The sequence below is a fragment of the Physcomitrium patens genome, chromosome 5, assembly GCF_059467195.1.
Source record: "Physcomitrium patens ecotype Gransden chromosome 5, ASM5946719v1, whole genome shotgun sequence".
In the NCBI taxonomy this organism is placed as follows: domain Eukaryota; kingdom Viridiplantae; phylum Streptophyta; class Bryopsida; order Funariales; family Funariaceae; genus Physcomitrium; species Physcomitrium patens.
In genome coordinates, this window is record NC_143414.1 from 10,817,344 (window position 1) to 10,832,903 (window position 15,560).

Consider the following 15,560-nt stretch of genomic DNA (forward strand, 5'->3'; position numbering starts at 1 on the left):
TTAGATGTCCCTATCTCTTTAGTGCTGAAGGAACTGCCTGCAGGTGGCGTATAAAGAGAGTTTCGATTGAACTTGTGAAGATTTGTCGAGACAAAACTTTCTTAATATAAGCCCGAAACAGCTTAGGAACAAGGTGGTAATTGCAAAGCAATGCTCTATTCACAGCTTATCAAAAGCCTTCCTTGGTAAAGGAAGGAGTGCTGACTGTGCACGTCCCACGACTGAAACATCAATACTCTTGACAACCCCTGGGCTGATCGAAATTGAGCACAAAGTTTAAGGATCCCACACTACACTTGGAGATATGGTCATGACGCATTACTTTTCACCTTGAATGACATCTTCACCACGAGAAATGAGGAAAGGAGGCCAAAAGACAGATATCAAGACGTTCCCTGCCTCAATCCCGCAGTCACTAATCTGCTCCTTGAGCCCAAGAGATAACCACATCTCAAAACCACTCTGCAAGGACAGTGTTGTCAAGATACAGGGACCTTCGCGAACTCATTGTGTTGTCATAAGCAGTCCATCAATGAGATTCAATGAGTCGAGCGCCTTCCCTGTCTAGCCTATTTACGTGAGCTTCTGCTTTGAGATTCCCATGAACATTGAAGGCATTCACCATGGCTGCAGCAACTGCTTTCCCCTTTTCCTCCGTATCTGTTATGGCTACTGCAGTAGGCCCTGCACCGCTAATTGTGCACCCATATGCACCTGCCTGCTTAGACGCTGCTATGACTGCATTCATCCCTGGGATGAGAGGAGCCCTTTGAGGCTCTACAATAGTATCTGACGCTGCAGAAGCAGGAGCACAACCATAGAAATATGAGAAACAAGAATTACTGCAGATGTGCGTGAATAAGACCGTAAACAACGTGCGATAAAACCAACAACAAATAGGCGAGAATATTATACAAAAGAGAAAGTATTCTGGCACTTACAAAGAGCAGCTCCAAGGAGAGAGGCGTCGCCCTGTAGAATGGCTGTTACCAAAGCAGACGCTTGACTACAGTTGGCAATGTGCTTCTTCATAGATATCTACATGAAAGACATTCCAGTTGAGATAAGTAAAAATGAAATCGTGCTGAAGTCCATAGCATTCTTAAGCAGATACGTGCATGTACCCTTTGGCTCCGTGGCAAAATATTATTCATTGATCGTAAAGAAGAAAGATTCAAGCTATAAAAGCAACATGGATTCTATCACTCCTCAAACTCTTCTTTTTAATTTAAGTTTGCTATGAAATGCTACGCGGTAGGTTTTAGGGGTTCAGGGTTTAGGATTTATAACTTGATACTAATTAGAGGGTTCTTTTTTTGAGGGGGGTTTTAAATACTGTCTTCTCCTACACAAGCCGTATAGTATCACCAAATAATAAACCAACAGACGTGCATACGAGAGAGAACATCATCTTTTGGTTAAAGAACTAAAAAGAAGAAATCATTACAGGACGTAATGACGTCCATTCCAAGGAATGTCAGAAGACATGTACCTCCGTTGGCAAGACAGCCCGCATTTCCTTAGTGGGTGCCTCGAAGTCGGGTATTACAAGGACGAAATAAAGATCCTTTCCTCCAGGAAAACTAAGTGGTATGAGATGGAGGGGGTCGTAGCTTCGCACTAGAACAAACCCTCCCATGAGTGAAGGAGCAACATTATCGGCATGATAACCACTAACGGTAGCCTCCGATTCCAATCCTGCTTGAACAAGCTGTGCCTTGCTTAGAGGACTTCCGAACAATCCATTTACCTGCAGTTCAAATACAAAACCTTCACGACCTATCTCGACAAAAAAGACAAATTACATGACTTGCTGTGAATACCTTTATGTACTACTTCAAGCTACTATGAGGTAGAGCAGAAGCTTACCGCAGCTGCCGCTGCCGCGGCACTAGCTGCACTCGAGCCGAGCCCGCTACCAAGAGGCAAACCCTTGTGCAGATTCAGCATGATACCTACTGACTGCACCCCCAACAGCTCTAATGTAGCCTTCCCAGCAATCCCAGCACAGTTGTTTCCAGCCACTAACGACAATCTCCCGTTATCGCCAGTGATAGTTGAAATTTGGATTTGCCCAGCCGGCACTGCATTGCTGACCTGAATTTCAATGCAAATTTAACTAAGGGATCGTTTCAGGAAGCATGTATTAGGCTTTACTGTTGTAACCACACAACCTAAACAGCCAACTCAAAAACACTAGAGAGACATGTGCTACCTCCGCAAAGCAACTAATGCCGGAAAATCCGCTTGAAATTGCAGGAATACTAGCAGAAAAACAAACGTACATGAGTACCTCAGCTGTTACATAATCTCCCAATCCATCGACAGCACAGCCTAGAAAGTCGAATCCCGGTCCCAAGTTGGCAACAGTGGCTGGCGCAAACGCTTTTACGAATTGATGCGCTAATTTTGGCTCAGATAACGTGAGCTGCTTCAGCGGGGGAGTTAACACTGCTGCTTTCTTCACGGCTTCACATGTCACCTGCATTGGAACGAACAAACCTTTTTAACGTAATCATTACCCTCAAATTTCTACCTGCAATAATCAGAGGCGTGATAGACAAGGATGCCTTCCACGTCTTCCGAAAGGCAACAAATCAAGCAGGGGGAATTCGCACCTGTAACCTGAATGAATTTTGCTGAAAATGCCGGCAGCTCACAGGACGAGGGGAAAGACTGAACGACGACAGTCTACAGCGCACCCGATCCAGCGCTACGCCATTCAAGCTACTCTTCTGCTGACATTGTGAGGATGCACCGCTTGCAAGCATTACTTTCGCACCGGCTAAGCGTTCCATTTTCTGTTCACAATCTTACCAAGACCTTCTAAAATAGCTGTAGGAATAACAAAAGCCACAACAGAATACAGAATCTCAGAATGAAACAATGTAAAGCCTTGAAAAAAAACAAGGAGCACTGCATTACGACAAACATCGAAGGTTCTGCATCGAAGCAAAGGACTTGCCGCAAACAGACAATGAATCCAACAACAACAACAAGAGGAACACACAAAAGAAGAAGAAAAAACACCTGCAAAATGTAACGAAAGTACACAAAAAAATCCTGTTTCTTAAAATCACACATTCGTAACACAGAGACTAACATGAAATCCAAAGCGATCACCTCGGAAAACCTGAGGAACAGTGAAAAGGAATCTGGAGAATGCGAGCGATGTCAGAGACTTGGTCGATCCTTCGGAGCTCCGCCTTAAAACCCCCCACCCCCCCTCGCAGGGTTTGCCGAATTGGATGAATGATACTTGGATGGATGAATTTAGTCTATTGATAGCTGGATGAAATGATTCACCACGTTTCGTCTTCAACCTGGCGATCGTGGCTGCCACCTCAGCTGCGATTTGAAGATTGAAGAAATATTGACAACAATAACTTTAAATTTTTTAAAAAAAGGAAAAAAAGAAAGGTTGAGATGTGGTTTTTGTGTGAATGAAATTGAAGTGTATTGTTTTTTGGGTGTTTGTCTTGATGAACAATTGAATCGTGAGGATATATAGAATGTTGATTTTCAAAAATGTGAATAACTTTTTTAATTAATATATGTATAAATATCATTTTTGGATATGTTAACATCCTTGGAATATCTATTTTTAACAATTTTCATTCATGTATATATGTATATATATATGGAAAAAGAAACATGCACATATATATATATATATATATATATATATATTTCAACATACTTTTATATTTTTTTTAATCAAGTTTTAGAAAAATTGAAATGATTGTTGAAATTAATAAACTAAAAATTATATTAATTATTTCACTGAATTTATTTAACTTAAATTACACATGAAGCAATAAAAGCACAAGGGCAATTTTACTGTAAGATAAATGATAACATGCAATTTCTGAAGTTATCATTTCATAAGGCATTTAGGATAAACCTATAAATATGTACATAGATACACAAAAATACGTATTTTGAATGTAGCATTTGCAAGTAATATCCTTAAAAAAAATAAAAAAATTATATGTATCATTAGATTTTAATTTAGGTTTGTTTTATATTAATTTTTTGTGAATTCACCTTTAATCATCTTTATGAAACTTACAAGGATTGTCTTGGAAAATTCTACATTTTTATAGATTAGTTTTGAAATATATCATGTATTATTTTGTTTGAATTTATTACATATTTGATACAAATGAATTATTACAAATTTAGTAAAATTTATACAATCTTCAATTGATATATTTTTTAATATTTTTATATTACCATATTCAATATAAAATAATGTCTCCCCTCTATGTTCTTGTCCCCCATTTTGGTTTTTGTGGTTCTATAGAGATCCATTGCAACCAATCTTCATCAAAGCCCATTAGCTCCAAAATTATTATATAACCAAACTTTGTTTCAAAGATACCAACTACATACACCAAAGACTCTAGCTCATAGTAAGATCTTATAGAAGTGACTAATAAACATGTCTACATTGTATATGAATTCAATATTGAAGGATCTATTTCTTGTTGCATTTGAGCCAATGACAACCACAAAAATTAATAAAAACTCATTTTGAAACATGATTAGGATCTTGTCTCTTTTAACAATGCTTGTTATCTTGCGGAGCTCTTTTAGATGATCAATTAAATTCATAAAAAAATAGAATTAGTAATCATACTATGTCTTATTGGCTTTGGTTGTTTTAAATTCTTATAATATAACTTTTAAGTCTTGTAAAGCAACCTAATTTTAACTTCTTTATTTATGATGCGTAAATAATATAATTTAGATTATAATAAAAGAAAATTAGGATGTAAATATGAACTTAACTAAATTGTGTATGTATTGTTGTATTTTTAATTTTTGGACTATTATTTTATATTTTGTGATTACATGGCTTAAGAAGAGACATGTGAAATATGAAGTAGATCTTTATAGACTCTAATAGATATAATTGATAAGTAACAGAATTGACTTGTTCACAAATAAAAAAAAATCTAAGCCTATAATAGTCCAACTTGTTACAAGAACAACTAGTCTTGATATTACAATGGAATAACCATACCTTGTCATCTACATTGAATTGTGGTTGTTTCTTGCAATAGGCATCTCTATTGATCTTTTTTTCTTCTTAAGCTCCCTTTAATTTTTCTTTTTTTATTACAAGTAACTCTAACAATCGATTTATGAAATCTTCTACTACAAGATTATCAACTTTTAAAAATTCAAAAGTATTAAATTATGGATGATAATCATAATTAGCAAAGAAAGTTATTTGTTGAGTAGAAGAGTGTACTAATTTATTATAAGCAAACTCTATTAATAAAAAAAGAGTTTTCTAATCATTTTGATGATAATTGATAGTACACCTCAAATATTGCTCCAAAATTTGATTTACTCTTTCTGTTTGCCCATTAGTTTGACAATTAAAAATCAAAGAGAGCTTTATATCTACCTTTAAAATCTTAAAAAGGGTTCTCCAAAATCTTGATATAAATTGAATCTCTTTATCTTATATAATATCCTTAGACAATCTATAATAAAAATAAATATTGTCATGAAAAAGATTAGTCCTTTCTTCACCTGTGATAGATTTTGTATATAGTACAAAATGTGCCATCTTTGTAAAAAAATCTATTATCCAAAATATAAAATCACATGAATTTGAAATTGAAAAATCTATGATAAAATCCATAGAAATAAAAGACCATGGTTGTTTTAGAATAGGTAATGGCTGAAGAAGTCTATAAAGTCAATGGCTAGGAGTTTTGGATCTTAAATAAATATCACATGATTATATAAAGTCTTTGACTAGCTTTCACATTTGAGGCCACCAAAAATCTCTCAATGTTAGCTCCAAAGTCTTGTTGTATCCAAAATGTCCATCTATTGGAAAGTCATAATGAGTTTAAAGAACATGTAATCATGCCTTGCCTTTTAGAATATATAATCATATTTTAAAATAAAATAAGTTATTTTTGAACTTAAATTTAGAAGTATCTTAAGATTTAGAAGAATTATTTTTGATATCATGGATAAGAAGATCAGAGGATATATTTGATTAAATTTTCTTGATAAAGGTTGAATCGACAATCAATGTTGATTTTATTATTCAAAGATAAAAATGCTCTGGCTTTAAGAAAATCACTCTTTTTTGATCAAAAGATGCATTTCTTTCTTTTGGTATAAGATAAGAATGTGTAGAAAAGACGTCTAACAAATCTTATTTTTTTTTGGACTAATAAGTGATTTTGATAAAGACATGCTCCAACAAGCTTGGCAACGATTCAAAACATGTGTCGACATGAAGTACTTAAGGTTCTTGTGATTAGTATATATAGTGATTGGACTTTAAGCGCCTTCTAGATAATGATATTATTCTTAATATTAATCGACAATTACAAGAAGTTCTTTATTATGGATCTCATAATTAATCTCAATTGCTAAAAAAAAATTTTAGAATAGAAAGCTATTGAACAGAAAGAATATTTGACTAATGGAATTTTAATCAATTTAATCAATATAATTTTTTTAACCAATATAATCTTAAAATAACCAAATTAGATAAAAATCTTATTATATTAAATATTATTATGCTATTATGATCTTTAATTGCTAGATCTAAAGAAATAATTTCATGCGTAATATTTCTAGAAGATAACAAACAATCATCTATGACTTCTACATGTACGGATTCAATTTTTTTGAGTAACAATATTTCTTGTTTTTTGAAAAAATCTTTGTCTATAAAACATGTTGAGGCTCCTAAATCTAATAAAGATAAGATTTTATGATTTTTTGGTCCTAAATAAATTTTTGTTATAAAATAAGATAAAGGATTTGAAGAGAAAATACGACCTTTATTAGGAGTTACACAAGATTTCAATTGCATGGTCTCTATTATATTTGAAAAAACTTGTTTTTCAATATAATGTCTTTTTTAGCAACCATGCTTCTTATTTTGTAGTTGTGTTGTTTCTTTGGATAATATTGAACAATGTGTTTAGCTTCTCTATAATATAAACATAAGCCTTCTTGATAATATTAAGTCTTTTCTTGGTTTGTGAGAGATTTAAAATGTATCGTATCAATTTGCATTAGTTCTAGCTTTGATAAATAAGTTTTTAAAAATTTGAGAATTGTTATCATTATTTGACTTGTTCTTTTTTAATCGAGTCTTTTTTCTTGATGTCTTTTAAATAATCAATTGTGGCATGCAATGGCTTGAGTAATAAATTATTCCAAAGATTTTGCCTTTAACATCGTTGATAATAAATCTTTGATATTATCCTTCACTCCAAATCAAAATTGTTTGATAAGGGCTTTATCATTCCAATCTATGTTGCAAACAAGGTTTTAGAATTCAGTAGCATATATGGTAGCTGACTATGATCTTTGACGTAAAGATAAGAACTTGGTCTTTGCTACTGTTTCTCGATCACTTTCTCCAAATAATGTTGTAAACACTTCTAGAAATGAATTCAAATCATAAAGGAGTTGCAAATTCTTTTCTATTAAAGGTGCAAACCAAAAAAGAGCACTTCCTGATAGAACTGCACTTATGAATCCAACTTGAATAAATCCATCAAGATATTGGAAGGGATGGAATTTCAAATAGAACTTGACTTATTGTAAAAATCTTCAAAATTTTCATCTTATTCTATTAAACTTTTTAAGCATATTAATCTTTGTTCTCATTATACTTATGAAAGCAAAATTCTTTAGATTTGGTTGTGACGTTAATCTACTTGCTTCATTTAACTGCACAACTTATTGACATAAACTATGAACTTCTTCCATAAGCATAGAAATAGTACTTCTATGATTTACATTAGAAATACATGAAATTTTTACTCTTAGAATATTAAAAAATTCATGAAGATCTGTAATAATTATAAATCTATTTTCACTTCTACTAAGAGTAACATCCATAATCATTCTTTCTATAGACAACTCAAATAAATTCAAAAAATTAAATTAAAAGAGGATAATCTGCAATCTTTAATATCAAATGAAATATTTTATAAAGAGAGATAATCTACTCTCTTTAAGAAAACAATTAGTATTAAAAAATAAGATTATATATTTAAAGGTGGGTAATTTGCAACCTTCAAAATACAACAATAGAAGTCAGATAATCCACTCATTTCTAAAACAAGATAGAAACAGTAAGTTATTATTCTTGCCAAACTATCAAGGACATGAATCTCAAAAAAAGAAATCCTTAATATATTCTTGTGTCACTCAAAAGAACTAGAAAGTCATTCAAAGATGATATGGTATTAAATTAGAATGGCTATTACAAAAAACAAGAAGACTAAAAAATCTTGAAATAAGACTAAAGACTAAAAAGGCATTGACAAGAGTGAAGAAGGCTTCACTCTTGCCTCCATATATATTCTTAACTAGGAGCTACATAGCAATGTCCTATAGGACCTTCAAAACATATTGACTTTGCAAAACACATATCTTAATTTGCAAGACAACTTTTTTACATATACACCACATAGTTAGCTTGTTCCATAAGCTATCAATACATGATTAACTTATTGACTAAGTTTTTAACCTACCAATCAACTACAAATATATGTAAAGACAAAGCAGTATTTATGAAGCTTCTATGAAGGTTTTTTTAAAAATATTATAAAATAAATCTACTTTTACTTACTTTTACTTAATCATATAAGTAAATATTAGAGTAAATATATATGTGTGTAATAGAAGAAGAATTAAAAAAATAGGAGATAGGTATTAAGAGTAAAAAAGATGGAAATATAATAGAAGAAAGGGGCTACGAATGAGAATGGGAGTTAAAAATGTAGAGAATATAGACTAGAAATGGGAGGAATATCATTATGGTTTTGTTAGATAGACTGATTTAATAAAATATGGGATCAATTTAATATATATATATGTATATATATATATATATATATATATATATAATAATAAATTTAAAAAATATATAATAAATTAATAATATATAAAAGTATAGTAGATTAAGAAGTAACTATGCTTACTTCAAGTAATAACTTTTACTCCATATACTAAGATATTAGGAATTAAATTATCTTTTATAACTTTTAATTAAGTTAATGCATTGCTTATATTATATTTTTAATATATATATATAGGATATTATCATAAATATACATATTTATATAGATAAGAAGTATTAGATAAAAAATAAATATAGATGGATTGCATATTATCTTATAAAAAAGCTTCTTAGATATTTTATAGATGCATATTTGATTTTATATATGTTTATAGTTGATTGGTAGGTTAAAAAAATTTGTCAACAAGTTAGCTATATATTACATATATAGGTAACTTGTAGTACAAGCTAATAATGTGGCATGTATATAAGAAAGTTGCCTTGCAATTTAAGACATATGTTCTATAAATTGAATACATATTGGAGGTTTTATAGAATGTTGCCACATATTTCATAGTTAAACAATATATATGTAAGCAAGAGAGAAGCCTTCTTTACTTTTTTTCAATGTTTTAATAGTCTTTAGTCTTATTTCAAGACTTTCTAATCTTCTTATCTTTTGTAGTAGCTATTCTAGTTTAATATCATATCATCTTTGAGTGATTTTTTAGTTTGAATGACACAAAAATTTATTGAATTTTTAATTCTTTGAAATTCATATCATTGATAGTTTGACAAAAGTCTTAACTTATTATTCTTATTTTGTTTTAGAAGTCAATGGATTATTTCACTTCTATTATTGTATTTTAAAAGTTGCAAAGTATCCACCTTTAAATTAACTTTTAATTTTTTAAACATTGATTTTTTTCTTTAAAGAGAATAGACTACTCCTCTTTATAGAAATTTTCATTTAGTATTAGAGGTTGTATATTATCCTCCTCTAATTTGACTTATGAGTTTATTTGAGTCATGTATAGAAGGAAAAATTATAGATGCTACTCACAATGGAAGTAACAATAGATTTGCAACTATTGCAAATCTCCATAAGCTTGTCAATATATTTAGGATGAAAATCTCATGTATTTTTAATACAAATCATGGAAGTATTATTTCTATGCCTATAGAAGAAATCAACAATGAGATTTAGAGTCTACATCAAGAAGTTGTGTAATTAAGAAAAATAAGTAGGTCAAGTTTACAATTAAATATGAAAAGCCTTATCTCTACAAGTATAAAAGAGCTAAGAATAAGTATGTTAGAGAAGTTTGACAAAATAAGATCAAAGTTTTGAAGATATCTATAATAAGTAAAATTTATTTTAAGATTGTATCTTTTCCAATACCTTAATAAATTTATTGAAGTTAGATTCATAGGTGTTTATCTATCTAGCAGTACTCTTTCTTGGTTTATACCTTTTATAGTAAATGATTTATGATTCTTTTATGATTTGAATTTATTCTTAGAAGTTCTTATGGCCACATTTGGAAAAAGTAATCAAAAAACAAAAGTAGAGACCAAATTTCTATCTTTATGACAAAGATCATGTTCACCAACCATATATGCTACAAAATTCTAAAATCTTACTTGTGATGTGGATTGGAATGATAATACCCTTATCAATAAATTTTGATATGAATTGAAAGATAATATTAAAGATTTATTGTTGAAAATTCTAAGAATAGACTCATTGGAGCAATTTATTGCTTAAGTCATTCTATACAACAATTGACTCTTTGAAAGATGCTAAGAAAAAAATTTGGTTTTAGAAGTACAAATCAAGTTATGGCAATAATTCTTAAGTTTGCAAAAGCTTATTTATTAAGATTGAAACCTATGCAAATTAATATGGTATATTTTAAACTTCTTATTGAGTGAAAAAAGATTCAACGTTATGAAGAAAAATTATGCTTATATTATGGAGAATTAAAGACACTGCTCAACATTGTCCCAAAAAATAATGTAATCACAAAATGAGGAGCATAGTTGCCAAAGAAGATGATGTATCAAAAAAACAAGTTTTTCTAACTACAATAAGAACCATGTGGTTGAAAACTTATGTAACACCTAATAAAAGTCCTATTCTTTTCTCAGATCTTTCATCTCGTTTTACAATAGAAGTTGATTTACGACCAAAAAATCACAAAATCTTTATCTTATTAGATTTAAGAGCCTTAAATTGTTTTTATAGATGAAGCTTTTGTTAAAAAACAAGAAATATCTATAATTAAGAAAAATAAATCCGTGCATGTAGAAGTCATAGATGGTCATTTATTTCTCTTTAGAGATATTATTTATGAAATAATTCTTTTAGGTATAGCAATTAAAGATCATAATAATATCTTTATTATCTATTATCTAGATAATATTTTAATCTATTCTAAAAATACAAAAGAACATGAACTTCATATTTGTCAAGTATTACAAAAATTAAGAGATTTATGATTATATTTTAAGATGAAAAAAGTATATATTTCACATTACTCACGTTTACTTCTTAGAATAAATTATTTCAAATGATGGCCTTGTGATGGATCCTAAGAAAGTTTAGACTCTCATGGATTGGAAGATCCTAAAAATAGTCAAAAAAGTGTAATATTTTTTAGAATTTATTAATCATTATCAAATCTTCATCAATTTTTTTTTCAAATTGCAACTCTTCTTCTATTTTGATATATAAAGACAAACTTGAGTAGAGCAAAGAATCCAAAATATCTTTTTGAAGGCTTAAAGTCAACATTTATTTATATATTAATCTTCTATATCATTAACTTTTTAAAGGTATTTTTTTATAGCAATAGATGCATCAAACTTTGTTGTAGGTGTAATATTATCACAAGTAGAAGGAGATGACAAACTCCACCCAATATCTTTTTATTCCAAAAAAAATTCAATGATTGAAATCAACTATGAGATTTATAAAAAAGAATTATTTATAATTATGGATTTATTTCAAAAGTAGCATCATTGATTAGAAAGTGCTTTTAATTCAATCATTATATATATATATATATATATATATATATATATATATTACAAGTTTTTCAAGTATTTCATATCAATATGTATTTTGAATCATTATTAACTCTGTTGAAGCATATCTTTATTAAGATTTGATTTCAAATTACTTATTGATCCAAAAAATAACAAGATTTGTTAGACATAATTTTTGAATGTTCTTATCTTGCTCGAAAAGAAGAAGATGTAGCTTTTAATCAATAAAGAATAATTTTCTTAAAGCTAAAGCATTTTCATCTTTGAGGAATGAAATCAACATTGACTATTGTTTCAATCTTTTTCAAGTAAATTTAATTGAGTATCTCCTTTGATCCTCTTATTCATGATATTAAGAATAATTCTTTTAAGTCTCATGATACTTCAAAGTTCAAGATCAAAAATAATCTATTCTATTTTAAAGAAAAATTATATATTCTAAAAGATAAATCATGATTATATATTCTTTAAACTTGTCATGACTTTCCAATAACTAAATATTTTGGATACAATAAGATTTTAGAAATAATATCCAAAGATTTTTGGTGGCCTTAAATATAAAAGGCAATCAAAGACTTTGTAGAATCACATAAATTTTTTTTAAGATCAAAAAACTTTATCACTGATCTTATAGATTTTTTCAGCCATTATTTATTTTAGAACAATCATAATCTTTTGTTTCTATAGATTTTATCATGGAACTTTAAGTCTTAATATTTTATGATTCTATATTTATTATAATAGATTATTTTATAAAAATGGCATATTTTGTACCATGTACAAAATCTATCACAAGTAAAGAAATAATTAAATTTTTTCTTGACAATATTTATCACTATTATGGATTATTCATAGATATTATATTGGATAGGGAGACTCAATTTGTATTAAGATATTAGAGAATTTTTTTAAGATTCTAAAGATAGATATAAAGTTATCTTTGGCTTTCTATCTTCAAATTAATGAACATATGAAGTAAATAAATCAAGTTTTGGAGCAATATTTGAGGTGTATCATCAACTATCAACAAGATAATTGAATAACTTTTTTTTTCATTGGTAGAGTTTGCTTATAATAACATAATACATTCTTCAATGCAAAAAATATCTTTTTTTGTTAATTATAGTTATCATCCATAATTTGATGCTTTTGACTTTATAAAAGTTGATAATCTTGTGATAAAAGATTTAACAAATTATTTTTGAAATATATATAATAATTAAGATACTATTGAAAGAAGCTCAAGAAAAATAAAGAATCAACATGGATGCCTATTAAAAAGAGCAATGCCAATTCCACATTAGCAATAAGATATGATTTCTTTCTTGCAATATCAAGACTAACTGTTTTTGTAACAAGTTAGATTATCATAGGCTTAGACTATTTTCTATTTGTAAATAAATCAATCCAATTGCTTATTAATTATATCTATTAGAGTCTATGAAGATCCATCCCATAATCTATATATCTCTTTTTGAATCATGTAAGATAGTAAATATCTTCGAAATAAGACAAATGCTACTTCTTCCTATAGAAGTAGATAATAATTAAGAATTTAAGGTAAAAGAAGTCTTAGACTCAAGGCGACCTTGAAATAGATTAAAACATCTTGTTCATTGGCATGGATATGATATTAGTGAATTTACATAGAAGTCAACAAAGAATCTTGCAAATGCACCAAAGAAAGTTGATGTTTTTCATTGACATCTATCAAAATAAAGATAAAGAATAGAAAATCTTTGTTATAAAAGAAATAAGATCAAAAGAAGATAATATTCTACCTTCTAGCTTTATTTGTAATTTTTGTATATTTATGATACTAAAGAGATGGAAAAATCAACAATTATCAAATTTAATTCAAGCGCTATCATTTACTAACTTATCAAATAAGATATTATGATTATTACAACCTTCAAGACAACATAATAGAGATAAAGATCCTCAAAAATGATATGTTTTTATTTGAATAGATAGAAAGATACAATGTGTTTGATATCACAACTTTGAAAAAGACTTCTAATATTTTTTTATTTTATTGGAGGTAAGAACAATTTGTTAAGATATTTTAAATTTTTTATTTTGAAAAAAATTACAAAAGCTTCAAAAATGATTAAATAATAAGGTGGTCTTCTCTTTCTATTATGGGATAGTATTGATGGCTTAGAAGACCTATCAATCATCTTCAAAGAGAAAAAAAATCAAAGTATGTGGCAAATATAATTTACTATATCTTAGACTTCTTCAACATATAATAATTATTTCTTATGGAATTCATTCATAAAAGAGAAGGTAATATCATGAACATATATATTTATCTACATAAAAAGTATTAGATAGAAGAAAAATATATGTAGATTTGAAATTATCTCATGAAAAAGCTTTTTAGAAGCTTCATAGATGCATATTTGATTTTACACATTTTTATAGTTGATTGATAGGTTAAAAACTTTGTCAAAAAATTAGCTATATGTTGCACATATAGGTAGCTTATAGTAAAAGTTAATGATATAGCACGCATATTAAAAACTTGCCTTGTAAGTTAAGACATGTCTCTTGCAAATTAGACACATGTTGAAGGTCTTATAGAACATCAACATATAGTTCTTAGTTAGATAGTATATATGTATGCAAGAAAGAAGCCTTCTTCACTCTTATCAATGGTTTTTTAGTCCTTAGTCTTATTTTAAGACTTTTTAGTCTTCTTATCTTTGACAATGTCTATTCTAATTTAATATTATATTATCTTCAAGTAATTTTTTAGTTTATTTGAGCAATGAAAAAATTTGTTATTTTTTTAATCCTTTGAAATTCAAATACTTAACAAGAATTTTTAATGCCACTACAATTTTTATTACCGCCATCATAATCCTCTACTTACTTGATATATTTTTATAGTTTTTATTTATTTTTATATTTATTTCAATCAAAAAATTGAATAATAATTCTAATATATATATATATATATATATATATATATAAAGATGATGAGATGGTTGTAGTAGAAACAACAAAAAGAAAATTTTGACTAAAATTTGCTTGAAATTTTTATAGAATTGTGGCAATATAAGCAAAAACTATGGTATATGGTGACATTAGCAGTACTTTCTATCTATATTTTGATCAAAGAAGGAAAAGAGAATTGATCAATTGAAGGACTATTTGTATTTTATGTAATACAAATTGATATGACAAATTATGGCTATTCGGCTATGGATTTTATTCCATGCTTTGATTATTTATATTATTTATTACATTAAAATATATTTTACAACAAAATTTTGTTTGATGTAACAAATAGCATGAATAATCAAAAATATGTAACAAACTTTTACAAGAATAGAATTTCACATTAGAATGCTTGATTACAAATTCACATTCATTTTGTTCTTATCTATATTTCATTTCGGATTCACAATGTTCAGCTTATTTTATATACTGAAATTCCTATACATTTTCATTGTATAGAACTGTCATACAATGAAAATGTCATCGAACTAATCCCATTCAGATTCATTCAGGAGTTCTGAGTCTTTAGAACTGGCGAGTAGCTAGTTTCAATGTGGCTAGATAAAGTCAGAGACAATAAGATTGCATACCTGCAGTCGAGTGCAATGAAGGCAGGTTAGAAACTCAGGGGTGTTTCATCCACGAAATAAAAAAGAGGAAT

The 15,560-nt window shown here is 28.7% G+C and overlaps 1 protein-coding gene across 3 annotated transcripts; it reads right to left on the reverse strand.

Annotated features, from left to right (window-relative positions):
- Window positions 1-66: 66 nt before the first annotated feature.
- On the reverse strand, window positions 67-3,171 carry LOC112282057 (homoserine kinase). 3 transcript variants are annotated; one of them, XM_024519213.2, is made up of 7 exons: window positions 3,124-3,171; window positions 2,619-2,835; window positions 2,294-2,482; window positions 1,870-2,097; window positions 1,493-1,750; window positions 942-1,038; window positions 67-795 (listed from the first exon to the last, which is right to left on the reverse strand). In XM_024519213.2, exons 2-7 carry the CDS (start codon window positions 2,796-2,798, stop codon window positions 530-532), a joined length of 1,218 nt encoding a protein of 405 aa, XP_024374981.1. In that variant the 5' UTR covers window positions 2,799-2,835; window positions 3,124-3,171; the 3' UTR covers window positions 67-529. The 3 variants fall into 3 exon arrangements, with proteins under 3 accessions (XP_024374981.1, XP_024374983.1, XP_024374982.1); XM_024519215.3 differs by having other exon boundaries at window positions 3,104-3,171; XM_024519214.2 differs by having other exon boundaries at window positions 3,031-3,171.
- Window positions 3,172-15,560: the final 12,389 nt, after the last annotated feature.

Coding starts and splice junctions, on each gene's coding strand:
- LOC112282057 (XM_024519213.2), bottom strand. CDS start 2,798: ATGGAACGCTTAGCCGGTGCGAAAGTAATGCTTGCAAGCGGTGCATCC. Junction 1,039..1,492: donor GGGCTGTCTTGCCAACGGAG/GTACATGTCTTC, acceptor TCTTTCATGTAG/ATATCTATGAAGAAGCACAT. Junction 796..941: donor TCTCCTTGGAGCTGCTCTTT/GTAAGTGCCAGA, acceptor CTGCTTCTGCAG/CGTCAGATACTATTGTAGAG.